The following is a 27361-nucleotide window of genomic DNA, read 5'->3' on the forward strand; positions in this document are numbered from 1 at the left end:
CCAACATCGCGAGCGCAACACGGGGCTTGAACCCATGAACCATGAGATCATGACCTGAGCCAAAACAAAGAGTTGGACGCTTAACCAGTTGACCTACCCAGGTGCCCCATAAAAGAAGCCATCTTTATCATACAGTATTCATAGTGACCTGGGGGTGAGACATACTGAATATCTTGGTCACTGGAAAGCAAATCTAGTATTGTCTGTATATATAGCATATCAGCCCTTCATCTGGATTATTCCACTTTGCATGCAAAGGAGGGACAGGACACTTCCCCTTCTCAGGATAAACAAACTTTCTAGCCACTTTCATTCATTGTACCAGGCTGGCACTCTTGTTTGGGTTAGTCACTGCCATTCAGGACTGTCACTGAGCTATGGATCCTGCATTAGCTCAAACATGGTATGGTCTTCATAGACTGCTCCTAACTTAACCATTCTTATGAGCCATGTTAATAAAGGTTCTTCAGGGAACCAGCTATATTGACCCCACTAAATAAGACAACTTTTACGCTATCTCCCCTGGTTTCAGTAGTTTCCTGACTTTGTCTCTTCATTACCTGAATCATTTTGGTAAACAGCTGTAAATCTGCTCAGTATGATTTTTCTGTTTTGTGATGGTTTTGAAGTGAGCAGTTTGATGTTGGATTGGATCAGTTGGAATCTGGCTCTATTTAACATCACAGCCCACCCTAAAACGGTCTTTAGCTTTCTGTTCTAGGTAGTATGCTAACAATAGCCAGGGAATTGTGCCTTTAGCCAGTTTCTTATTATTTTGCATTTTATTGTAGATTCAGTGATGAAACTCCTCTCAGGTTGGATCTATCTGCTAGGTTTCATTTACTTTTACCTCCTGTAACAGATGGCAGCACGCCTGCTGTTTGATACTGTGGGTGATTTGGCAAACCTGGCATCAAGGATTTAGCCTCTAACGCCTTTTATTTTCTCCCCCCAAAATGCTTTAGCAATATTACACTGAGTCTAGGATGATGCTAGCAAATTTGATATCCTTGGAACAGATTAATAGTCATAATACCAGCTTTTAACCTGTTCTTCCATTGTGTGATTTTGGATAAGTAAGGGAATTTAACTCAGCCATAATTTTCTCATTCTACAAACTGAGCATTTCTGAGGTATTTTACAATCAGTCTATACATAAACAAACATTTATTGAATATGTCTTTGTTGTAGGCCATTGTTTCTCAATCCTTTTAATAAGTATTCTCGAAACAAAAATTAAAATGAAATTAATTAAAAAGCTTTGTTGATTTCTATCTAACAGAAATTATATACCAAAGAATAGGATTTTGTCAGATAGTATTGAGCTTTGGTAAGCCACAAACCATTGTAATAGCTTTTTCTTGCTTCTTTGGTGATACCTGTTTTGAGAATGCATGTAATAGACTAAGAAATTTTATTTCATTTCATATATATGTATCCTTTGACTTCTGATGTGGTTATGTCCTGATAAACCCATTGTAAGTCAAAAATCCCCCAAATCGGAAATGCATTTAACACATGTAACCTACTGCATATCATAGCTTAGCTTAGCCTATCTTAAATGTGCCCGGAACACTGACATTTGCCTACAGTTGGGTAAAATCATCTAACAGAAAGACTATTTTATAATAAGTATTGAATATTGTATGTAATTTATTGAATACTGTACTGAAAGTGAAAAACAGAATGGTTGTTTGGGTACAGAATGGTTGGAAGTGCATTGGTTGTTTATTGTCATGATCATGTGGTTGACTGAGAGCTGCAGCTGCTGTTAACTATCATCATGAGAGGATCAAACTGCATATCGCCAGCCCAGAATTCATATTCAAAGTATGGTTTCTTCCAAATGTGTATTGCTTTTATACCTTTGTAAAATTGGAAAATCGTTGAAGGTAATGAGAAGATTAACGTGAAAATACATTCCTCCCGCTCTGAATATTGTGTTAACTCTTTTTAATAAAAGTCTATTTATTGTTGATAAGTGATACACATAATAAAAAGCACACAATTCATCGAGTGTAGAACCTGATGAATTTTCCTACAAAATGACCATACCTGTGTAATAAGTATCCAGGTCAGGAAACGGATTTGGGGAAACAGTACCCCTGAATCTTCTTATGTTCCCCTGTAGTCATTATTCATCATCTCTCTCCCCAGCCAAAGATTACTCCTATCCTGATTTCTTACATCATAATTTTGTTTATGAATTTTTTAAATGGAATCATGTGGACTATTTCTGTTTTTTTTGTTTTTGGGGCTGGATTTTGTTCAAATTTTGAGAAATTTATTCGTGTATATATAGTTCTTACAATAACTTATTCCATTGTGAGAATGCACTTCAGTTTCTTTATTTCCTACTGTTGATGGACATTTGGGATGTTTTCAGTATTTGACTATTAAAAATTATGCTGTTACAAACATAATTATGTATATTTTGGGTGAACATAAATGACCCTTTCTGTTAGGTGAATAGTTAGACTTGCTAGGTCATCTGGCTTAAGTATTTTCAGCCTCACTACATATTTTCAGTTTTCCAAAGTGGTTGTGCCCAGTTATACCCATAATGGCAGTATATGATAGTTTCAGTGTGTTTCATTTTTACCAACAGCTGGTATTATTTGTCTTTATTTTTATCATTCTTGTGGGCATTAGGGATACCTTATGGGTGTAATTTGCATTCTGCTGGTGGCTAAGGGCATCTTTTTTTGTGTGTGTTGGATATTTGGATGTCTTCTGTTTTGACGTACTTGTTCAAATCTTTTGCTGATTTTTCAGTTTTTCCTTTGTGAGGATGTTGTTTATATGTTGTAGAGTTGAGTCCTTTTTTTTTTTTTTTAACGTTTATTTATTTTTGAGACAGAGAGAGCATGAACGAGGGAGGGTCAGAGAGAGAGGGAGACACAGAATCTGAAGCAGGCTCCAGGCTCTGAGCTGTCAGCACAGAGCCCGACGCGGGGCTCGAACTCACAGACTGTGATATCATGACCTGAGCCGAAGTCGGCTGCTTAACCAACTGAGCCACCCAGGCACCCCGAGTTGAGTCCTTTTCAAATAAATAAATATTACAATTATTGTCTGCCAAAATGTAGCTTGCACTTTCACTCTTAGTAGTATATTTGATAATCTTAAAACCAGTATTTGAATTTTTTTTCCTTATAGGTTGCTTGTTTTATGTCTTGAGATCTCTTCCTGTGTCAACCTCATGAAGATGTTCATTCTTCTGTGTTTTGTACAAGCTTTACTGTTTTGATATTTTATATCGATCTAGAATTGTGTATGATGTTAGGTAGAAGGGATCATGATTAATTTTTTTCCATGTGGCTATCAGTTGACTCCTTATTGTTTATTGAAAAGGCCATCTTTTCCCCATTATAGTGTCATCATTGTCATAAATGAGGTTGCATTGTATGTGGGCCAGGTTATGTTGTTCTGTCCCTTTGGTCTGTTTTATCTGTTGCGCTGGTACTGTACTATCTTGATTACTCACTCTCAGGCTTTACTATGGTTGTTGGAAGCTGATATAATTACTGTAGTCCATGATACAGGGTTTTAACTTTGTTCTTTAAAATTTTCTTGACTATTCTTGACTTTTTAAATTGCCATATAAATTGTAGACTCAACTTTTCAATTTTCACAAAAGAAACTGGATGAGAGTTTGATACTTTGTGGACTCCATAGATTTTTGAGAAGTAAAATCATTAACAATATTGAGTCTCAAAATCCATAAACAAGGCATATCCCATTTATTTAGTCCTTTAATTTTTCTCCACATTTTTGCTTTTTGTTTTTAAACTTTAAAAAAAATGTTTACTTTTTTGAGAGAGAGAGAGCACGAGTGGGGCAAGGGCAGTGAGATAAGGAGAGAATCCTGAGCAGGCTCTGCACTGGTGGTGCAGAGCCTAATGTGGTGCTTGAACCCACAGACTGAAATCATGACCTGAGCCAAAGTCAAGAGTCAGATGTTCAACCAACTGAGCCACTCAGGCACCCCAAACTTTCTTTTTTTAAAGTTAACTCTGCCCCTAATGTGGGGTTTGTACTGATGACCCTAAGATGAAAAGTTGCATGTTCTATGGACTAAGCCAGCCAAGCATCCTAGGAAGTTTCATTTTATTCTTAGTTGCACATGTGTTTATCATACATGAGTGTTGATTTTATGGTATACTTTTTTTTTGCTTCTCATGATGATTGCATGATTTTCCTCCATTTTTCTGTTGAGCTGAATTACATTGATTTTTTAAAAAAAATTTTAATGTTGAAAACCTTTGCTTTTTAGAGTAAGCCCCATTTGGTTGTGACGTGTTCTCCTTTTTAAATATTAGTTATTGATATGTTTTTTAAAGTATTTATTTAAGTAATCTCTACACCCCATGTGGGGCTCAGACTCATGACCCCCAAGATCAAGGGTTGTATACTGTACCAACTGAGCCAGTCCAGTGACCCTAGTTACTAATATTTTGATTGGAATTTTTGCAACTATGTTCATGAGAGTGGTCTTTATAATATTCTTGTAATGTCCTTGGCATGTTTTGATATCTTATTGATAGTTTGTTTTCTTTTTTTTTTTTCCTTGATAGTTTTGCTTGGAAGTGATCAACCTTATCTTTAAATATAACAATTTTTGATGGTTGAATTTTTGTGTTTTATTGATAATTTTGCCCTTTTATTCTCTTTCTAATATATATATATTTGAAGAATTACTTATCTAGCTTCTTGAGCTGGAAGCTTAGATCATTAATTTTCTGCCTTTTTAATTTTTAATATTTTTATTTACATGACCCTGCAAGCATCCACAAGTTTTGAAATGTTTTTGTTATCATTCAGTTCAGAATGTTTTTCGCTGAGCTAGTACTATCCTAAATATTTGACAAACAGTGCAAGATATAGTTCCTGAGAAAAGGAGCTCCATGAGATTTGTATTAGTTTTGTCCTTCCTCCATTGAGGTGAAAATTTACATTTCTAGTATATATCTAGTATATGTATCTAGTATATACCTAGTATATTTTACTGTATGTTTCAGAAGGTTCAGCACCTTCTGAGTTTCCTGTAGGTTTATATATGAGGTGGGAACCATCCAAGGGCAAAAACCATTATCCATACATCTTTATTTAAAAAAATTTTTTTTATTACTTTATTTTTGAGAGACAGTGAGACAGCACGAGGGGGGGAGGGGCAGAGAGAGAAGGAGACGCAGAATCTGAAGGAGGCTCCAGGCTCTGACCAAGCATTCAGCACAGAGCCCCACGTGGGGTTGGAACCCACGAACCTTGAGATCGTGACCTGAGCTGAAGTCAGACACTTAACGGACTGAGCTACCTAGGTGCCCCTATCCATACATTTTTAAAGCCAGTGTTCTCCATTAAGAACACACTTTTAGCTAAACAAGTTGGGTTTAAGAGAGAACTTATACCACTAGGTAGGAATAGTAGGGATCTCAGTAAGTGGATGTTACAAAGGACTTAATTTGGGTCTGCTGATTTGGGAAAGTGTTCAAGTAAGCTAGGCTTTCCTCTGGATTTGGTGTTGTCAGGAAGTGGGGGCAAGTCTATGACTGGGGATATATTAATCTTATCTAAAGGACTGGAGGAATGAAGCAGGGCCAAAGCTGTGACTGAAAATGAAGAGCAGTCATTCATACGAGCCAAAATAGGGGGATATTTAGTCATTTTTGTGGTTTGAAAAAATTTTATGATTTTGTCTACATTCAGACATGATTACAGAATGGCTTTGTTTTTGTCTTGAACCATTGTGGTCAGAGTGGCCTCATCTGATGTTGGTGTTCTGTGAAATTATTTATGTTCAATAGAACCTCAAGGCTTTACTGTGTGTGCCAGGTCAGTTCCTAGTTGTTGGGCTTCTTTTCTGTTAGTAATTTAATTTTTCAAATGTAAACTAGGCTCATTGCAGGAAAATGAAAGTGAGAAAACATACATAAACCAAAAGGAAAAAGTTTAGAGAAACAAAACAAAAAACAAGATTTAACCTGTCTGCCTAATATTTTCTTGAATATCTTTGCAGACATTTCTATCCTTATTTATACCTACAATATTTTTATAGATGTGAAGTGATAGTATTCATGTATTTATTTTTTTACAAGAATTTATGGTTTATTATTTCGTTGGAAGTATGTAGTTACTGCACAGTAGAGGATGCTGGGGTTAGTTTCTCAGTCTTTGTTACAGTAAGTTGAAATATTTTATCGTACATCTGAAGTTACAGAATAATGTATATGAATTGATATGACCTTGTAGTAGACAGTATGCTTTTCAACACAGATTTTAATAAAATGATTTGCATTTAGTGTAAGTGCATATGCTTCTTGTCAATTCTACATACAATTTTGTGAAATCTAGGTGGAAAGCAATACTTGTATGTCTCTGCATACCTGAAAAAGTATTTAAAATAAGCCTCTTTACTTAACTCATGTAATTTACCTGCATTATGTGAATAAGGATAATAGTCAAGTCTTGTATATAATAAAAAAAAATATATATAAACTAGTTGGGGTGACTGGGTGGTTCAGTCAGTTGAGCATCCAACTTCAGCTCAGGTCATGATCTTGTGGTCTGTGAGTTCAAGCCCCAAGTTGGGTTCTGTGCTGATAGCCTGGAGCCTGCTTTGGATTCTGTGTCTCCTTTTTTCTCTGCCCCTACCCTGCTCATGCTCGCTCTCTCTCAAAAATAAGTAAACATAAAAAAAAACTAAAACAAAAAAACCCCCAAACCTAGTTAGCTGTGTATTATATTAATTTTAGTAAACAGTTCCAGATTTTCACCTGAAGATATAAGCCTTTTCAGATGTCGTTTATCATTACAGTAATCTTATTGAAATAGAAACGTTTACATTTTTTCCTCAGGCATTAACTAAATATGTGTACATTTAAAACTTATCCTTTGGCTCTTTTTCCTGTTTTTTTTTTTTTTTTTTGACAGTTTTCTTGGAAAAAAATGTCCTTAACTCTTGCTTACACTTTGACTTTTATCTCTTGTCCCTTTAATCCACCTGAGAGCCTCCAAAAGCTTTGAGCAAATAGAAAAATTAGTTTTAGTATGAAATAAGAGGAAAATAAAAATTGCAGTTTTTGAATAGATTTGAACTAACACTGCTAATCATCTGTTTGCCTTTTAAGTGTACCATTTGTGCTCAGATACAAGAAAGAACTTGACATACTTGACATAAGCTCTTGAAAAGTCCCAAAAGTCCCTTTTAGAAAATATTGTGGAAGTTTCTACTTAACCTCTCATTTCCTCTCATTAAGGTTGTACTTCTCTTTTTAGCCACAGTATTTAAGTTTAAAAAGTTATAACCTAAATGCTTACAACAACTTCTAATGCATGTTGTGTTAAGTAACCTTTTAAAATTGGCATTTAAAATTCATTTTTTATAAGTTGGAGATTTACCATAATTTGTAACGTATGGTAGATTTACATTTGTATATTTAAACTTGTGAACATTATTATTATTTAAACATTTTTGTATCTTAGGGAGAGAGCTCGAGTGAGCAGGGGAGAGGGGCAGAGAGAGAGCAAATCTTAAGTAGGCTCTGTACTAAGCGTGGACATGAGGTTTGATCTCACGACTGAGATTATGACCTGAGCTGAAACCAAGAGTTGGATGCTTAACCGACTGAGCCATCCAGGCACCCCCTAAACTTGTGAATATTATTAAAGACCTTTATACGTTAAATGCCATGCTGAAAGAGGGCAGTGTCTCTGTTTTCAGAGAGTTTCCGGACTATTAGACATAGGAGATTGTGTGTGTCTACACACATTTATAGTGATTGCAGTACAAGGTATACTTTGAGATACAATAGCATCAAAACATTGTATAGAAGTACTAGAGATTGAATAATTAATGCTTTTGGATCAAGAGAAAAGACATAATGCTATGGGAATTAAGGGCAACATATTAAGCGGTAGCATTCCTTTTTATTTAAATCTAGAATTAAAATTATAGACCTGTTTGGCAAAATTGTATTTAGAAGTTTTTTTTTTATGTTAAAAAGTAGATGTTTCAGTTATTTTCAAGTTATCTGCTATTTCATTTGTTAATGAAGTGTATAATTGGTTTTTCACTCATTTTTTCTTCTTTTTTTTTTTTCCTTTGGCAGCTTTTCACAGATGGAATCACAAATAAACTTATTGGCTGTTACGTGAGTAATACAATGGAGGATGTAGTCCTGGTGCGAATTTATGGCAATAAGACTGAGCTGTTAGTTGATCGAGATGAGGAAGTGAAGAGTTTCCGAGTGTTGCAGGCTCATGGCTGTGCACCACAACTCTACTGTACCTTCAATAATGGACTGTGCTATGAATTTATACAGGGAGAAGCATTGGATCCAAAGCATGTCTGCAACCCTGCCATTTTCAGGTATATTTACTTTCTCTAAATTTTTCTTTCTGATGAATAAGAGTATTAAGTGCACTAAGGAATTACATGTATATTTTAAATGTTTATTTATTTTGAGAGAGAGAGAGAGAGAGAGAGAGAGAGAGAGACACACAGAGGGAGAGAGAGAACCCCAAGCAGGGTCCGTGCTCGACGTGGAGCCCAATGTGGGGCTCGATTCCATGAACCATGAGATCATGACCTGAGCTGAAATCAAGAGTCAGATGCTTAACCAACTGAGCCACCCAGGTGCCCCAGGAAATATTTTTTAAATATTTAAAAGGCAATTGCCTTTTCTTTGAGCAATTATTTGGTTAATTTAGAAACTTCTTTAGTTTGGACTCTGTCTTTGCTGAAGAAGAAAAAAAACCCTTTCTGTCTGCCATCTCGTTATTGACTCTTTGCAAAAGAAAGGACTCTAACGTGTGGTTTTGGATTAGCCTGCTACTGAGTGTCAAGGCTTCCCCTTAATTTTTTAAAGTAGTGTGTGGATTAAAGCATCACACATTTCTTATTACTAACTTTTGTAACTCAGTTGGTCATATTTTCAGAGATTTTGCTTACTAAGATGCTTTTAATTCTGTTAACGTTATACTACTTTTTAATTCATTGTATTATGTTTTCTATAACGATAACGTCTTGCATATGCTTGATCATTTTTCTAAAATTGCTGTCTTTTAGAGTTCTCTTTTAAAAACTAGCAAATGAGCTTGATTTGAAAACTGCAAATTCATTCATAGTTTAAACCAGAAGTTCTCAGACATTTTGGTCTCAAGATCCCTTAACAGCTCTTAAAGGTTATTGAGGACCCAAAGAGGTTTTGTGAGTTACATCTATCAATATTTACCATGTTAGAAATTAAAACAACTTTTTTAAAATTCAGGAATCTCACTTGCACATTGTTAGCTATCAGTGTGATAACATTATCACACCACTTCATGTAGCTTCTTGAAAACTATACTGTATACTCACGAGAGAGTGAAAAAGGTAAATAATATCTTATCAAAGTAGTTTTAACTGTATAAACTTGAAAGGGTTTTGAGGTTCCAGGGATCCTGGGTCATATTTTAAGAGTTGCTATGTTAACACAGTGATGAAAATGGAATGGACCAGTATTTATGTATTTTATAACTTTCAAATAATATTTAAAAATATTTTGGTATAGAAATCTATTCAAACCCCAGTTTTTAACAAGATAGAGTCTCCTCCCTTACATGAGTATAATGTTTAGTATGTATTTTTTTAGGTTTTAAGTAATCTCTGCATTCAACTTGGTGCTCCAACCTACAGCCTTGAAATCAAGAGTCATACACTCCTCTGACTAAGCCATCCAGGCTCCCCTGTTTAGAATTTATTGAAGGATCCCAATTAATAGATAATGTCTTTTTTCATTTGTGTTACATTTTTTGTTGTGTTTAGGTTTGTGCATGCGTGTGTATGAAATTTATTTATAAACCCTTAAGCTTGTTCAGTGTCTGAAGTATATCAATATAACAGGATTAAAGGTGATTAGATGCATAAATTAGGCCAAAGGAAAAGCTGGAGTTAGATTCAGATACAAAAAGTATATTCCATAATGTTCTCTTCTCCATAGAGAAGGGCCATCGTACTAGTAACTAAAGCAAGGAGGAAAATAATGAGTCCTTGTACAAGAGATTTAAGAAGAAAGTTGCTTAAAGCTAATACAACTTTAACTGGTATAGCAGTCTTCTTTTTTTTTTTTTAATATTTTTTTTTATTTTTGAGAGAGAGAGAGCATGAGCAGGGAAGGGGTAAAGAGAGAGGGGGACAGAGGGTCTGAAGAAGACTCTACTGACAGCGGTGAGCACGATGCAGGGCTTGAACCCATGGACTCACAAACCGTGAGATCATGACCTGAACCAAATTGGATGCTGAACCAACTGAGCCACCCAGGCACCCCACTGGTGTAGCATTCTTTTTTTTTTTTTTTAATGTTTTAATTTATTTCTGAGAGAGAGAGACAGGCAGAGTGCAAGTGGGGGAGGGGCAGAGAGCGAGGGAGACAGAATCTGAAGCAGGCTTCAGTCTCTGAGATGCACAGAGCCCGACATTGGGGTCACACTCAAGAACTGTGAGATCATGACCTGAGCCAAAGTTGGACACTTAACCAATTGAGCCACCCAGGCGCCCCTGGTGTTGCCGTCTTAACTGCCTTAATGTTGATATTCCTAAACTATCTTTAACACACTGAATTTAAACTTTTCGTTGAACTATTGGCAGTGGGTACTATCTGTTGGTCAATAGTACATATTCAGAAGATTTCTCACTTCTCTTTATTCTATAATCTCATGATGGAAAGTAGATGCTCAGGACAGTTTTTTTCCTCTTTGAGTGATCGTGGAAAGTTACAGAATCAAAAGTCATGTGAAATTCTTTTTTTCTTTTTTAATATTTATATTTGAGAGAGAGGGAGACACAGAATCTGAAGCAGGTCCAGGCTCCAAGCTGTCAACACAGAACTTGATGCGGGGATTGAAACCATGAACTGGGAGATTATGTCCTGAGCTGAAGTCGGATGCTTACTGACTGAGCCACCCACGTGCCCCAAAAGCCATGTGAAATTCTATATATGGCATTATACCTCTGCCACTATGAATATACAGTGGAATAAGACTGCTTCAGCTTTATGAGCTATGTGAAATTGGGCATAGTACTTAAACATTTTGTGCCTCAGTTTTCCTACCTAAAAAATGCGAATAATAATAGTACCTATTTCTAGGGGGTTGTTGTAAGGATTAAAGTTGTAGTGTATGTAAAAAGTCCAGAACAATGCCTGGCATGTATTAAACACTATGTAATATGTTAGCTTTTATAATTACAATTTTTTTCCTCAAGACTTTTCACATTTTAACTTATGGAGAGCTTTTAAGAACTTAGACATTAATTGAAGTATTAAATACTAATCAATTGACTTTATTATGCTTTTAGAAACATTTTCTGAATTTTAAATTTCATAGACTTTTTTTTTTTTGCTCTTGTGTACTATTATAACATTATATATTGTTCCTTAAGGTGTGAGGTGTATGCAAACAGCATTTAGATGTAGCATAGCAAGTAATCATTGCCGCTAACCACCACCCCCCCCCCCCCTTGTTTGTGATAGACAATACTAACCAGTCTTGGAACTCTTTCCTCATGAACATGGGAGATTTCAGAATCTTTCTCAACTAAGCGATTTTAGGTACTTAATACTCATGAGTAGTCCCTTGTTTTAGTTTTTATTTTAGCTTTCTTGAAGAGACCATTTTACATTAAAAAGTTAAGATTTTATTTTACTTTATATTTTTAAAGTTTATTTATTTTGGAGGGGAAAGAGAGAGAGAGAGGGGGAGGGAGGATGAGCAGAGGAGGGGCAGAGATTGCTGGAGAGAGAATCCCAAACAGGTTCTGCACTCTCAGTGCAGAGCTCCAAGTGGGTCTTGAACTCGTGAATTGTGAGATTATGACATGAGCTGAAACCAAGAGTTGGATTCTTAACCAACTGAGCCATCCAGCCGTCCCTGAAGATTTTATTTTTAACTAATATTTTTAAAAAAGATAGAGTAATGGGTAATAGAGTAACAGGTATGTTATAATTTTTATTAATTGGAGAAATGATCTATTAAAGTGATGATGGTGGCTGATATTGATACAACACTTAATATGAACTGGACACTGTTCTGAACACCTTATGTATATGCATTTTCTTAAATATATTTTTTAATTAAGTAAACTGTATGCATGATGGGGGGCTTGAACTCATGACCCCAAGGTCAGGAGTTGCACACTCCACTGACTGAACCTGCCAGGCACCCCAAAACACCTTAAGTGTATTAATAAAGTCAACTCACAATAATCCTAGGGAATAGATAATATTAAAATCCATTTTAATAGATGAGAAAAGTAAGATTTTAAGTAATTAGTCATGTGCCTAGTACAAGTACATCCCAGAAGATAATGAGTAACTTAATCTTTTTACTTACTCACTGAGAAAAGAACATAAAATGTAAAGGAAAATAGTAAGGCCTTTATTACTCCACCTATTACAAGTAAAGTGAAAAAGATTCAAGAAGAAAATAAATGCAGCTTCCCCCATTTATTGATTTGTGATTATTCTCTATAATTAAATCATTGCTGTTAAGCTTATTATAGAATTTCTGTTTTAAAGGGAAAGCTTTTCATAATTGTATGTAATCTTAAGTAGAAAGATGGAAAATTACAGTTTTTGATCAAGAATACTGAATTTTTGTTAAGGCTCATTTTGGTATTTGATACCATGTCATAAAAATGTTTGCATTAAATCAACTACATGACATTCTGAAAAAGACCAAACAATGGAGACACTAAAAAAATCAGTGGTTGCTAAGGGTTAGTAGGGAAGAAGGAATGAATAGGTGAAACAGAATTTTTAGGGCAGTGAAAATGTCTGCATGATACTTTAATGGTGGATACCTGTCATAAATTTGCTCAAAGCCATAGAAAGTACAACACCAAGTGTGTACCCATATGTAAACTATGGACTTTGGGTGATAACAATATGCCAGCATGCGTTCTTCAGTTGTAACAAATGTACCACTTTGGTAGAGGATGTTGATACTGAAGGAGGTGATGTTTCTGTCAGTGTAGGGGGCATTTGGGAAATGTCTGAACTTTCCTCTCAGATTTGCTGTGAACCTAAAACTGCTCTAAAAAAAAAAAGTCTATATAGAAGCCTTTTCCTGTACTTTCAGTTAGATCTACTTAGAATATGTATGATACTAATGCAGGTATATATACCTTTCATTAAAAAAAGAACCCATGCTGTTAGAGACCAAAGAGCGCGCGCTCTCTCTCTCTCTCTCTCTCTCTCTCTCTCTCTGTCTCTGTCTCTGTCTCTGTCTCTATTTTTTAAATGTCTATTTTTAAGAGAGAGAGAGCACGCACTTGTGGGGGAGGTGCAGAGTGGGAGACACACAATCCAAAGCAGGCTCCAGGCTCTGAGCTGTCATCACAGAGCCTGACCTGGGACTTCAACTCATGAACTGTGAGATCATGACCTGAGCTGAAGTCAGATGTTTAACCAACTGAGCCACCCAGGTGCCCCAACAATATATTTAATTAAGTTCTATGACGCTTAGCTTGCAGTGAATGATATATTGAATTGACCTATAGTTTTTTCTTAAATGTTCATTTATTTATTGAGAAGAGAGCCCATGTGCACACCCATGTGTGCAGGGGATGGGCAGATGGAAAGAGAGAATCCCAAGCAGGCTCCATGCTCAGCGCAGAGCCTGACACAGGGCTTGATTTCACAACCATGAGATCATGACATGAGCCAAAATCAAGAGTGGGACACTCAGCCTGAGCCACCCAGGCACCCCCAATTGACTCATATTTTTGAAAAAAAGAATGGAGGTTGAAAAAGAAGGCAAAGAAGATGACAGGTAAGGATATGGCTAGTTGACACTATAAGTAGTAACACTAGCTATTTACCTTTTTTCCTATTAAATTTATTTCAAGTTACAGTGTAATTCTCTTATGGTATATATAAGTGTTCAGGTTTTTTTAATTTCTTTCTCCTTTAAACTGTTTATTTATTTTGAGAGGGAGCGTGCATGTGAGTGAGTGCAAGCAGGGGAAAGGCAGTGGGGAAAGAATCCCAAGTAAGCTCTGTGCTGTCAGTGCAGAGCCCAGCATTGGTCTTGATCTTATCATGAGCTGAGTTGAAATCAAGAGTTGGACTCTTAACCAACTGAGCTACCCAGGTACCCCCAGAAGGTTTTGTTAATTACTGTAAAACACAGAAAATATAAAAAGAAGAGCTAATTGAAAGAAGGTCATAGCTGAATTATAAATGATTTTAAAAGGGAATATGGTTTTTACTGGTTTCAAATATGTACAGTGGAATACTTTTTAAAAAAAATCGAGTAAGCAATTGAATAAATAATTCTGGAGCCCCAAGAAGAGGTTAGGGGTGTAAATTTGGGATGATTGATGTGCTTGCATTTAGCTTTTCTCCTTTAGAAAATGAATTTCATATATTTATGGTAAAAGGATTTGATTTATTAAATAAGGACTTATTACTAATTTCGGGTTAGGTGTCACATTTTGAGCTGTTGTTATTAGGTAAGCTTGATATGCAGCTAACAGTCTGGACTGATTGATTAATCAGAGCTTCAGTAAGTGCTGATTGAGCCTTAGATCAAAGTCCAAGGTGCTGTCTTGGCTTTGGCTCCTTCAGGCATAGCTACTTGCCACTTGTGTATATTATGATTGTAATAGAGTATTTACTTTGAATATAAAAATTTGATACATATTTATGTTTAGTCTAGAGAAGGAAAAAGAATTCAGACAATCCCTTTTCTCCTAGTAATTTGCAGTGTGACGGACAATAATCTTGGAAAAAAGAAAGCTAAATAGTATACACAGAAAACAGAAAAGGTTTTCAAAAAAAAAGTACAGATAATTTACTGTGTATACTTGGGTAAATTCGGCAGTGTTTCACTGAGATCTCATTTAAACTGAACCTTACAGGAAAAGGCAGAGCAGGGAAGAGGCTGTGAGAGAATGGTATGATAAAGACAAGTTGTACCAAGTTAATGCTTAACTAGTAATTCAGCTTATGGAAGTTTACCATGACATGTTTTATTTGAACTTTTCTGTAGCAAACAAGTATTGGAGAGACCTTCAGAAAATTTTTTAAAATTCACAGATGTTTGGGAATTTTCTCATCAGGTGTTTCTCTAATACTTTACTTGCCTCTTGCTAGGAATCCTGGCTATAGTTTAATTTAAAACCACTTGGGGGAGATTGGGTGATAGTTGGTTAAGCTCTAACTCCTGATTTTGGCTCAGGTCACGTCAAGGTTCATGAGTTCAAGCCCCTCATTGGGCTCTGCACTGACAATGTGGAGCCTGCTTGGGATTCTCTCCCTCTCCCTCTCTCTGCCCCTCCCCTGCTCATTCTCTCTCTCTGAAAATAAAAACTTGAAAAAAAATGTAAAAAAACCCACCCAGCAACAGACATCATGGGAAAAATGCAGTTTAAAATCAATTATTGCACATTTATCAAAATGCATAAGTAAAAAACACTTCCAATGTTGTATGTATTGTAGCGGAACTGGTACATTGTACATTGTGGGTTATACGTGATATTGGTAATGTTCTCTTGGAAATCAGTAGGGCAATATATAATCATAAAATAAAGTTATATAGTATGTTTCTATCATGACAACTCTTACAGTCAGGTATAACCAAGGCATATAAACACAAATGTACTATTATTGAAATCATAATTTTGGATATTGTCTAAAGTAATGCAGAATGGCTGATGCAGGCCTAAGAGGAAAAAATTCACTTAATAGATGAACTTTGCTACAATCACACAATAATTTGCTTATGTGAAAACCCAAAGGGAGTATGTAAAAATGAAACAAGCTCTATTGGAGTGGTAAGATTAGAGATTACTTTTCAATTAAAAAAATTCCTGTTACTGTTATAATACTCTTAATTTTTTGAAAGCTTACAAGAGTGGGAGCAATTAGTATTATTGAATATTTAAGAAGTTCTCCGAAGCCTTGAAATTTTCAAATGTTTTGTTTTACTGAGTGTGGGGTTTTAAAGTAGCATTTGCCTTGATATTAGTGCAGGGAAGCCTTACTTAACTGAGACCAGGTAGAAGAAGGACCAATCTATGACAGTGAAAATCAGAAATCTTGAGGTAATTTTTGATTACTTTGTTATATATACAAATAAAAATTCATGGTTTAGGGGTGCCTGGGTGGCCCAGTTAAGCACCCAACTCGATTTTGTCTCAGGTTCGTGGATTCAGGCACATTGGTGCTCTAGGCTGACAATGTGGAGCCTGCTTGGGATTCTCTCTCCCTCTCTCTTTCTACCCCTCCCCTGCCTGTATGCACATATGCTCTCTCAAAAAAAAAAAAAAACCAAAAAAAAAAAAACCCCAAACATCATGGTTTATTAAGTAAGTAGTGCAGAATTACATTATTGAAGAGATTTTTTTGTAGTTTTTTGTCTGTTGTATGTAAAATTTACTAAGAGAAAATAACTGAATTGCTCTAATCAAGTCTTGTTAAGAACTGTATAACCATTTAATTTATTTAATTAAAAAAATTTTTTTTGTTGGAGGTGCTGGCCAGTAAAAAGGCATATAACATTTGCCCTCTATTATTTTTAAAGTATACTGTTTTAAGTAGTATTAAGTACATTCCCATTGTTTTGCATCCAGCCTCCACAGTTATTTTCATCTTATAATACTAAAATTTTATATGCATTAAACAGCAACTTTCCAATTCTCCCCTACCCCCAGCCTTGGCAGCCATCATTCTACTTTCTATCTGTATGAATTTGACTGCCTTAGATACCTCATGTAAGTCGAATCACACTTTTGTCTTGTTGATTGGCTTATTGCACTTAGTAGGGTGTCTTCAAGGTTCACCTGTCTTGTAGTATGTGTCAGAATTTCCTTCCTTTTTAAGTCAAATACTCCATTTTATGTATGTATTGCATTTTGTTTATCCTCTCATCCATGGATGGACATTTGGGTTGCTTCTACCTTTTTTTTTCTTTCTCCCCCCAATAATTTTGTTTTTCTTATTAGGAATCTGACACTCAGAAATGAAATGATTTGCTTATTTAAGTTCAGACCGAAAGTAACAATGGCAGAGTCAGAATGAAAATCCAACTAATTCAATGTAGTGTTCTGGTGGGGGGGTGTCTATAGTGAGAAAGGCTTGGCTTTTGCATCATGCAATCTTCCAAATCCTGGCTCAGCCCGTTACCCACCTTTCTGTCAGAAAATTTGAAGGCACTCAAAATTAGTAGGTGCTTTCTCTTCTAGTAGCTCTTGATGTTTAACAAATTCCCTTAAATTCTAAGAGGCCCTTGGGTAACATTTTATTCAGTTTTGAAGTATTTACTGTAGAATTGTCATTTCAGTCACTCTCAGCTGACTAATTGATAATTGGATAACTTCTGAGACTACATCTTGTATTTTGTAAATCAGGGTTTCGTACAGACTTTGGGGTAAAACTATGAAAAATGACACTACTATTCACTTATTTTAAAAAACCACAGCAAATAAAATTTGTCTGTGTTAAATACGTGTTCTACTATGTGATCCTTCTCCTGAATCACTGGTCTCATTTGTTCAGTAAACATTTCTAGAACGTAAGGTTTGGTTGACATAGATTGCCCTTTGAGTTTATGTAACATGGATTGTACCTTTCTTCAAGCCTTTTGGTCCTGGCTTTCCTCTTTAAAGTTTTAAAATCAGCTCTTAATGGGCTTAAGTTGTATGTGTCACATATACACGTGCATGTGTAGGTATATATGTATGTATGTGTATGTGTATATATACAAAACTTTTCTTTGTTTTGGTTTTGTTATCTGACTTTTTCATTAAGTTTCTTGGTGCTTAAAGTACCATATATGCATTTGGGCCTACCTTTATATGTATGTATGTGTATGTGTGTGTGTATGTGTGTGTGTATATATATATATGTGTGTGTGTGTGTGTGTGTGTGAGATTGGCTAAAACTAGATTTTTTGTGTGTGTATATTCATATAGACATGAATACATATATATGTGTATATATATATGTATATATATATATATACATATATATATGGTCTGGGGGAAGGTCAGTCAAGCAATACTTATTTAATTTATGTAAAGCAATGTTTGCTGATTTGAGAGATATGAACCAAGGCGCACATATTTTGTGTAATGTATTAGGTAATCTAATTTGTGTAATATTTTGGTAATATATTAGGACTCTTGATAATTGGAAAATTCAAACTGACTTAAAGAAGGAGGGATTTATTGGTGCATATAGCTGAGGATACTGAGTTCAAGCATGGGTGGATCCGGGGACTGTTAACATTGTCATTAGAGCAGTATCACGTTTCTCTTTTATTCTGTGTTAGCTTTATAGTCTTACAAATTTTCTTAAGAGTGGCAGTAATAGGGGTACCTGGCTGGCTTGGTCATTGGAGCATGTGACTCTTGATCTTTGGGTTGTATGGTTGGGCTCCACGTTGGGTATAGAGATTATTTAAAAATAAAACCTTAAAAAAAAAGATGGCAATTATTATTATTAGCAATTACAGGCCTATCTAATCAGTTTAGCAGTGGTGGGAGGAGGGCAGAGAGCAGGGGAGTTCTTCTTTTTCTAATAGTTTCAACCAGTCAGAAGCATCAACGAAAATTCCCTTTGGCTTAGTTTGAATAATATGCTCAGAACCAATCATCATGGAACAAATATGGAAGAATGGAATGCTCTGGGCAATTCTGTGTCATATTCTAACTCCTAAAATTAGTGCTACAGATGTGATACAGGGTTAGAATTGAGGTCAGCTCTATATGAACCACATGAACTAAAAGTGAAGGGAATGGAGATTTCTTCAAAAGAAAATCAGAACTCTTTTATTACTAGAAACTAGGTACATAAGAATATTCACCATACTATAAAAATATAATAAAACTGTGTATTTAATCACAGTACTACAGTGCTAGAGTATTGTGTGCTTTAGTGCAGCAGTTTTCAAACACTTTTGCATATCAGAGTCCTCTGAGAAACTTAAATATCTTGATGCCCTGGCTGTACTACAATTAAATCAGAATTTTTAAGGGTAATACCTTGGCGTTTATTTATTTATGTATGTAGATGTGTATGTGTGTATGTTTCTGAAGTTTGATTTCAGTATAGAGCCAGGCTGCGGAATTGGAGCATTATATCAGTGTTTCTCAAACTCTACAGTGTATTGCGATCACCTGGAGATCTTGTTTAAAATGAGAGTGCAGGGTCCCACCCTCAGAGATTGTGATTCAGTAGATCTGAGGTGGGGCATCAGACATTCTTGATGGCGCTATGTCATAGCTCCTAAAACTTGTACTTTGAAGAGCATTACATTAGATTGTGAGCATCTTCAAAATTAGCCAGTTTTAAGTTCTTACTATTAAGTCATTACTTACTATTAAGTCATTTTTCCCACCTGCTAGTCTTTATAGGCTGTTTGGTAACTTAACTTGTTTTGCATGCTTATTCTTATGTTAGCGTTTGCTGTTCTAGGTTCTACAGATAAAAAGATAGCATGGATACATGTATACATAGCTTCAAATTATTTTGTTGAATTGAGAAGATTGATTCTGACATCAAAAGACCTTTTTTTTTTAGTTTATTTAAACAGCGCAATTTAAATGTATTGCTGATTAATGTCTAATATGAGCCTTGAAATCATTTATAATTTTTTGTTGTTCTGCTGGTCCTAACCATTGTTTATGGAATCAGAATAGACCACTTACTTCTAGACACTCAACCCCTTTTGGATATAACATTTATTCACTGTATCAATTGTAGGTGTTTTTTTCCTACTGATGCTTTAATCATTTGTTTGCCTCTCCTTCTGAGAGTTGCCTTGACAAATTAATTTTGACTCTTACATAAGATTAAAATGAAATCCTGTTCTAAAATAAATGCATACTAGTTATTTTAGTTTACCCACGAGTAGACATAAAACCCATGATACTTAACATTTTCTTTTTACGCTGTTTTGTCTTAAAACAGACTCATAGCACGTCAGCTTGCTAAAATCCATGCTATCCATGCACACAATGGCTGGATTCCCAAATCCAATCTATGGCTAAAGATGGGAAAATATTTCTCTCTCATTCCTACAGGATTTGCAGATGAAGACCTTAATAAAAGGTAAAATTACTTTTACATTTGAAATTGTTTTACCTTGTTTTGCTATACATAATAGGGTTTTAGAGGTAGCTTACAAGGTTTCTGTGTATAAAATCTGGCTTGGTTGCTCTCTTAGTATTTGATTAAATCAGCATTGCTTCATCTGACTCTCAAGATGGCACTACAGGAGTGTAACTGCCTTTCTCGCCCAGCCAACTCAAGAACAAAAAAGACAATCTACACAATCCTGGGAAGTGGGTAGTAGGTAGATGGTAGAGATGACCAGTCAAGAAACAAATATAGAAACATTTATTTGGAAGAAGGATAGAGTAATGATTGCTCTGAAGGGGTACTTTTTGCATAGAATGAGTTGGCCATGGAGCCCTTTTTTAAAGAATTCTTTTTGTTAAAAGCTGTTTTAAATAGGCGGAGAAATTTACATTTACTACTACAGTGTAGTAATACTGGAGTGTGAAAAAGTTTGCATTGTCTTAGTTTACTGAGAATTTAAGCCCCAGGTAATAAGGTTGAAAATTCAATTATTTGAGTCTTTTGAGAGGGGTAGGAGGTGGGGGGGGGGGGGGGCGGGTAGGGAGAGGCAGAGAGAATCCCAAGCAGGCTCCACGCCTCAGTGCAGAGCCTGATGTGGGGTTTGATCTCACAACTATGAGATCATGATCTGAGCTGATATCAAGAGTTGGACGCTTAACTGACTGGGCCACCCAGGTGCCCCTCAATTACTGGAGTCTTACTTGGCTTTTGTAAAACTGACTCCCTAGGTTCAAAAAGTAAGGCACTTCATTATATTTTATATAAAAACACTTATAAATTAGTATTTGGAATCTAAGTTATATGAACACATTTTTATACAGTGTGATTAATACTAGTATAAAAATTAGGAATTTTATTTTCCCCTTTATATCTATTCAGGAATTTTTCATTTTAAGGACAGTAGAGGCAGGCAGGACCTGTAGAGCTTTCCTTCTTTCTGTTTACTTTTTATAATTCATTAGAGAAAAATGACTATTGTTCTGTTGAGTTGGATTATTTCACACATTAGTTTGATTCACTCAGTGTATGTGTTTTTATTTGCAGGTAGTTTGTCAGACTTTGATAGGGACAGTATACCCTTTTACTTGGGTTAGGCAAACATCTGTAAATGTGTCCAGTATGCTAGATATTCAGGAAGTGACAGCAGAAACCCCCACAAAATCCTCTTTTGAAATAACTATTTTATTAAAAAATTTGGGGGAATGTCACTTAAAAATAACGAAGTAGATGGCAATGGTGAATGTAAGATTTTCTTGACTTTATAAGATAATGCAGAGTTCAGAGGCAGCATAGTATTGTGTGGATTAAGAGCACAAGATTCTGGAGTCCAGATTGCCTAGGGTGAAGCCTTAATTCTGCCATTTAACAGTTCTGCTGTGTAACTTTGGCCAGAACTGTTGCAGTTCTGTTACCTGGAACTGTTACCTGTTCCTCGTCTGTAAAATGGAAATAATAAGAGTAGTATATTTACCTTTTAAGGTTTTTATGGGGATTGAGATAGTATATGCAAAATACATAGATATTGTATACATAGATAATACACAACTAAAACATTAAAAACAAAGTATGAGAAGTATGTTTCATATTTTTTTGGTTCCTTTTTGTTTGTATATGATTGTAATTATCACGTTCAGTCCTTTGAGTTTTAGTTATTTCTGTTCAACACTATAGATTTTACATAGTTTCTTGAACAGTTACACCGTCTTCAAAAGAGCATGCATGTAAGGATTACTTCTGGAATCTGTGTAGAGAAGAATGGCAGTAGTGGGAAAATGCAGGAATCGCTTGAATAGATAGATTCATTAAAATTAAATTAATTGATAGAGAGTCTATTATAAAATGGAAAAGTAAGAGTAGTTTGAGAGACTGTAAAGGAAGAATGAAGAAAACTTGGCTTAAAGTGTTAAGGAAAGAGAAAGTGTAAACTAACAGCAATTTTGTAAGCCAGATGGTACCCTGGAAGAGTTAGTGGTAGCATTCTATTTTTGTTTTGTTTTATTTTTATCAAGTGAATATAAATATAGCATAATGGTACAGAAGAGTGAGTGTAGGATTCAAAAGCCATAATCTGTAGTCCTGCTTGCCACCCTAGCTACCCTACTTCCTAGTTTCACTACTCAGACCATTTCTATAATAGATAATGGGAGTATTCTACGATATGATTATCACAGATAATACCTGATGATTATCATATAATTTATTTGGTTTATCAATAGTAGATCATGTCTGTTGACTTTGATAGGTAAAGTTAGCATTCACCCTTCTAAACTTGAAATAGATGTTTTAGTTCTTCAATAAACTGTCTTTATAACTTTAAATAATGTACTTAAACCTCTTTTTATTGAACTCTTTGTGTCTTAGAGATAAATGTAAAACATTTAGAATTAGAGCTTAGTAAATGTTAGCTATTAAGTATATGTATATATGTCATGTATTCCTTTCCTCCCCCAATTTTATAGTAATTGATTTTTTTACTTTTCTCCTTTCCTTTTTATTTAGGTGTTTTTTTTTTTTTTTAATTAAAGATTTTCCTTTATTCCAACTTTTAGAATAATTGGCTTATTTTAACTCAGGAATCTGTGGTATTGAATGGAAAGAATTTATTAAAAATAGATTTTAATCTTTAATTAAACTTGAAAAAGTCATTAATGTAAACAGGATGTAATTTCTTTTTTGTTTTTAAACTTAAAGGTTTTTAAGTGATATCCCAAGCTCTCAGATTCTTCAGGAAGAAATGACTTGGATGAAGGAGATTCTTTCCAACCTGGGGTCACCTGTTGTGCTTTGCCATAATGACCTATTGTGTAAGAATATAATCTACAATGAGAAACAAGGTAGGTATCTGACTTTAGCAGTAAGTAAAGTTGATTTCTTTGATGTTCTTAATGGTCCTTTGATCTTTGTATCAGTAAATAAATTTAATTCAGATGTTAGGATTAAAAACATTCATGAAGTCTTTATTTTCTTTTAGGTTAAAAAGTCATGGTAACTCTGCTAAATTAGGAATATATTCTTTATATAGTTGTATAAAATACGTTTCTTAGAAAGCTTGTGGTTCTTGTTAAGAATTAAATGAAAAATGATAAAATGATTTTGTTTATAAATTTAACTGTAAAACCTATTTGGTAATTTATGGTTTGAAAATGTACCTGCTTGTAATGGGAGTTATTGAAAAGGCAACTGACATTGCACTGCTTTTAATAAATACATAATTTTCTCAGTGTTGGGGAGGACAGCAGTATTAGAAACAAATTTGTCTCCAGGTTCTCTATTACCTCTTTATTCTGATTTATTAGATATTTTGATGATAAGGAGAGAGCTACATATGGAGGGAATGTTATTTGTACTTGCTGAAATTTGTACCTACTCAACTAATAATCATGAAGCTTTGGTAAATAGTTTTAACATTTTTGAGGTATAGACAGTGATACTTTTTGGTGAAATGTTTTTCTGTGATTGTTTATATCTTGTTGTATTCAAATTCTCTGTTTCCATATTTAAGAAACTCTTGGTTGTATTATATTATTGGATAAAGTGGTTTGAGGTTTGGTTGCTAAAGCATAGATTTCCCTTTAGTAATAAGTTGAAATTAAAAAATATAATTTTGGCTGAAGGTTTAGTATTAATCCAGAAAGTCTGAAACTCGGACCCTTGCATTTTAAAGGAAATCAGTTTTGAGAGTAGTCATTATAGTTGGAAGATTATTTTAAGTCAAAAGTGTTTTTGTGAAGATGCTAAAGTCAAAGAATTCTGATTAAATGGTCATAATTCTATTAAATTGCTATTTATGACCATTCTTATTAGATTGTAAGTCGAGACTGTTCTAATGGAAAGGTTATTAATATTTGTAACTGCCTTTAGCTTGAAGAAAGTCAACCAAAGAGCACTGTCAAGGATGGTAGACTGAAGCACATTATTTTCAAAAACGTGTCTGAGTATCTGTTATATTTTATATTTTTATCTGGATTAGAGATTCTATTTTTAAATGCAGTGAGCTAACATCTTTAGTTTGAATGTCTTGAAGTTTTGGTGTAGAAATATTTTTTAAAAAAACTTAAGGTATACCCTAAAACATGAAGTACTTGACAGTGTCCTTCATTATATATTGTCCATTTATTACATATAATTGTCATTTGTCATGTATATACTGCATTATTACTAGTAACCAAATCTCAATGCCATTTGTGAGACATGAGTACTAGTTTTACATTAAACGATGTGTTAGCTTTTTAGTTCAGTGCAAGACCAAATAACACATTTTATAATGGAATTTCAAGTGAGGGACTTCATCTTACTTTTGAAGTGGACACTCAGCTTTATTTTTAACTGCAAGTTAATCAAAGAGAATCTGTTATTTCCTTTGGAATATAGTTTTAACTTTTCATATTTTTATTTTATAAGTTTCTTTTGCATATTCATTTCACAGAACAATCTTGTTTATGAAACTAAAATACAAGGGACCAAAAAAATCAGATTACTTTGTCTTAGGCATTAAAAAAATGCATTTTTACTTTTTTATTTAATCAGTTGCCTATCTAAACTATTGATCAGTGATATGAAAAGTTCTCATTTTTCAAACAAAATCTTTATGCTTCAGTTTGACTCCTATGTTGTCATTTGTTTATTTTACCAAGAGTTACCTAATTTTTCTTCCCTACACAGAAAGAATGAATTTCACAGTTCAACAAATGTAATTATTTTGATCTATTTTTCCTCTCTTCAGAAAGTCTATTGTGTACCATTTGTTTTTTCTTGTCTTTGTGGTTATATTTTGTGTGTTAGTTATGGATATGTTCTGTTATTTTTCCTTACCAGTGGTTTTAACAGTGTCTGTTAGGAAGGCAAGTTTGGACTTTATGGCATCCTTTAAAAAAAAAAAAAGTCAATTGCTATGTGATTAGTTGATACATAGTATTAAGCAAATAGGGTTGGAATGTTGTTCAGTAGAATGTGAAGGTCATGAAAGTGTGGCATGAGGTTTGTTCTTTGTATTCTTATCTGTTTCAAATTAGGAGCTAATGGTTTTGAAGTAATATAACTGTATGACATATTTACCTTTAGTTATACGGAGGAGATACCTACCATGCCTCGTGCTTAAAAAATTGTAAAATTCTATACATTTAGTAAATGTAATTAGCAAACAATTAAACTAGCATTAATTTTTACAGCCGCAGTCTTAAGGAGGATAATTAAAATTAGAAATAGGGACGGCAAAAGTTCTTTATCTTAACTAGTTCCCTTGTTATGGTATCTAAAAGCCCAAGTGTGAAGTCTTTTGAGATTAAAATAATTTCTACATAGAATAAGTGATTAAGCTGCATATCCTATCATAGGTGTGTTTAATTTGTTACCACTTTTTAAGTCATTCATGTGATTTGAGCTCAGGACTTAAGTGTTTTGTACCCACTTATGAGATATAAGTATGTAAACATAATAAGATGAAAGCCAAGGGACTGGCTTTGACATCATCAAGCTTAGTATCTCTAGTATGTTTCAGACCTTTAATTTCTCAGAAGTGCAGATTTTAGTTATTAAACTTCATGAATTGATACTGGATCATCTTGAAGTTTCCACATGTATTTGTTCACCATAATACTTTAGATTTTGTATATTGTCACTGGATTAAACATTTCTAAGTAATTTTTTTTTAAGTTAATTTATTTTGAGAGAGAGAGGGAAGAAGGAGCAGAGAGAGAGAATCTCAAGCAAGCTCTGCGCTGTCAGTACAGAGCCCGATTAGGGCTTGGAACTCATGAACTGTGAGATAATGACCTCAGCGCAAATCAAGAGTTGGACACTTAACCCGATGAGCCACCCAGGCGCCCCTAAGTAACTCTTAAAAGTAGATGTGTTAAAGCTTAGTTACAACTAAGAGAAGTTGAAAGGGTATAGATGTTGGAACTGCTCAGTCACATACAGAAGTAGGTGGTATTAGACACATTGTTTTATCTCTCTCTATCTTTTAAAATTTTATTGTTAAGTAATTTTTGTGTCCAAAATGGGGCTCTAATTTACAATCCCGAGATCTAGAATTGCATGCTGTACTGACTTAGCTAGCCAGGTGTCCCCATTTTATCTCTTTATGAACTGTTTATATTTGAACTTAACTATCTGCACCAGAATCACCCAGGGTACTTGGGAAAAATGGATGTTTCTGAGTCTCATCTAAGACTAATTGAACAAGAATTTCTGTAGTTGGGCTTAAGAATCTGCATGTTAAATGGGTTTCCAGGCAGTGTTATACTTCTGATAGCCTAGAAATTTAATTTGCCTTATTCCTAACTTATTTCTAACATCTACTTCATATGTTTCCTGGAAACATTTTAGATATGCATACAAGTGTATAGCATTGGAGTAGGTACCTAGCAGCTCCCAGCTATTGCTGTTATAATAGGGGTTGGCAAACTTTTTCTGTAAGGTGTAGATAGCACATTTCAGGCTTTGTGTACCAGATAGTCTCCTTTGCAGTGTAGCTCTAACAGAGCCATAGATAATACATCAATAAATGTGTGTGACTGTGTTCCAGTAAAACTATTTACAAAACCAGACAGTGGGTTGCATTTGGCCTGAGCATATGTAGTTTGCCAACCCCTTTATTATGTTTGTAGGATGCATTTTACAAAATGTATTTGATTCTGAAAAAGAGTGGTTACTGTAAGCTAGTGGTTGTGTCTTGTAAATAGGGTAATTATGGCTCATAGATGTGAGATGACAATTCACTTTGTCTTTAGGTGCAGCTTACAGATTTTGTCTTAACTGTAACTTGAGTAAAGTTTAAAAATGTATATATGTATGTGTGTATGTATACATAAGTACATATTTATACACACACAGGATGATGAGCACCCTGCAGTTCATAGGCTTTTTGTACCTGTGAATGTTAACAGGAGATAGTAGGCATCACAGGAAGAAACACTGCCTCTACCTGTTCTCACCATGTCAGTTGACAGGACTCAGGAACATGGGAGAAGAGTGAGCTTCCTTTCTGAAGTTGATGGTAACTATCAAGATTTTTGAAATGTTAGGCAGTGCCAGGAATTAGGTGGTTGGTAAACAGCGGCCCATTCCTTGCCTTCAGTGAAATGACATCTTAAAAAGGTAAGGAAAGAATACTTAATGATGATAAAATTTATTACATGATAAGAAAACCCAATAGCAGTGGTTCTTGTTCCAGAACTAAGACTTACCAGTTGTATTTTATATTAATCATTAATTAAAAAAAATTTATATGAAGT

General features: G+C 34.7%; 1 protein-coding gene across 1 annotated transcript in view; it reads left to right on the forward strand.

Moving 5' to 3' along the window:
- The window catches only part of ETNK1 (ethanolamine kinase 1), a 67113-nt gene that overhangs the window by 11977 nt on the left and 27775 nt on the right, over positions 1–27361 (forward strand). Inside the window, exons 2-4 of the mRNA XM_015064283.3 lie at positions 8112–8371; positions 19956–20096; positions 22818–22960. Coding sequence (XP_014919769.2) covers positions 8112–8371; positions 19956–20096; positions 22818–22960 — 544 coding nt within the window. The remainder of the gene's footprint in view (positions 1–8111; positions 8372–19955; positions 20097–22817; positions 22961–27361) is intronic.

Source organism: Acinonyx jubatus, chromosome B4 (assembly GCF_027475565.1).
Source record: "Acinonyx jubatus isolate Ajub_Pintada_27869175 chromosome B4, VMU_Ajub_asm_v1.0, whole genome shotgun sequence".
In the NCBI taxonomy this organism is placed as follows: domain Eukaryota; kingdom Metazoa; phylum Chordata; class Mammalia; order Carnivora; family Felidae; genus Acinonyx; species Acinonyx jubatus.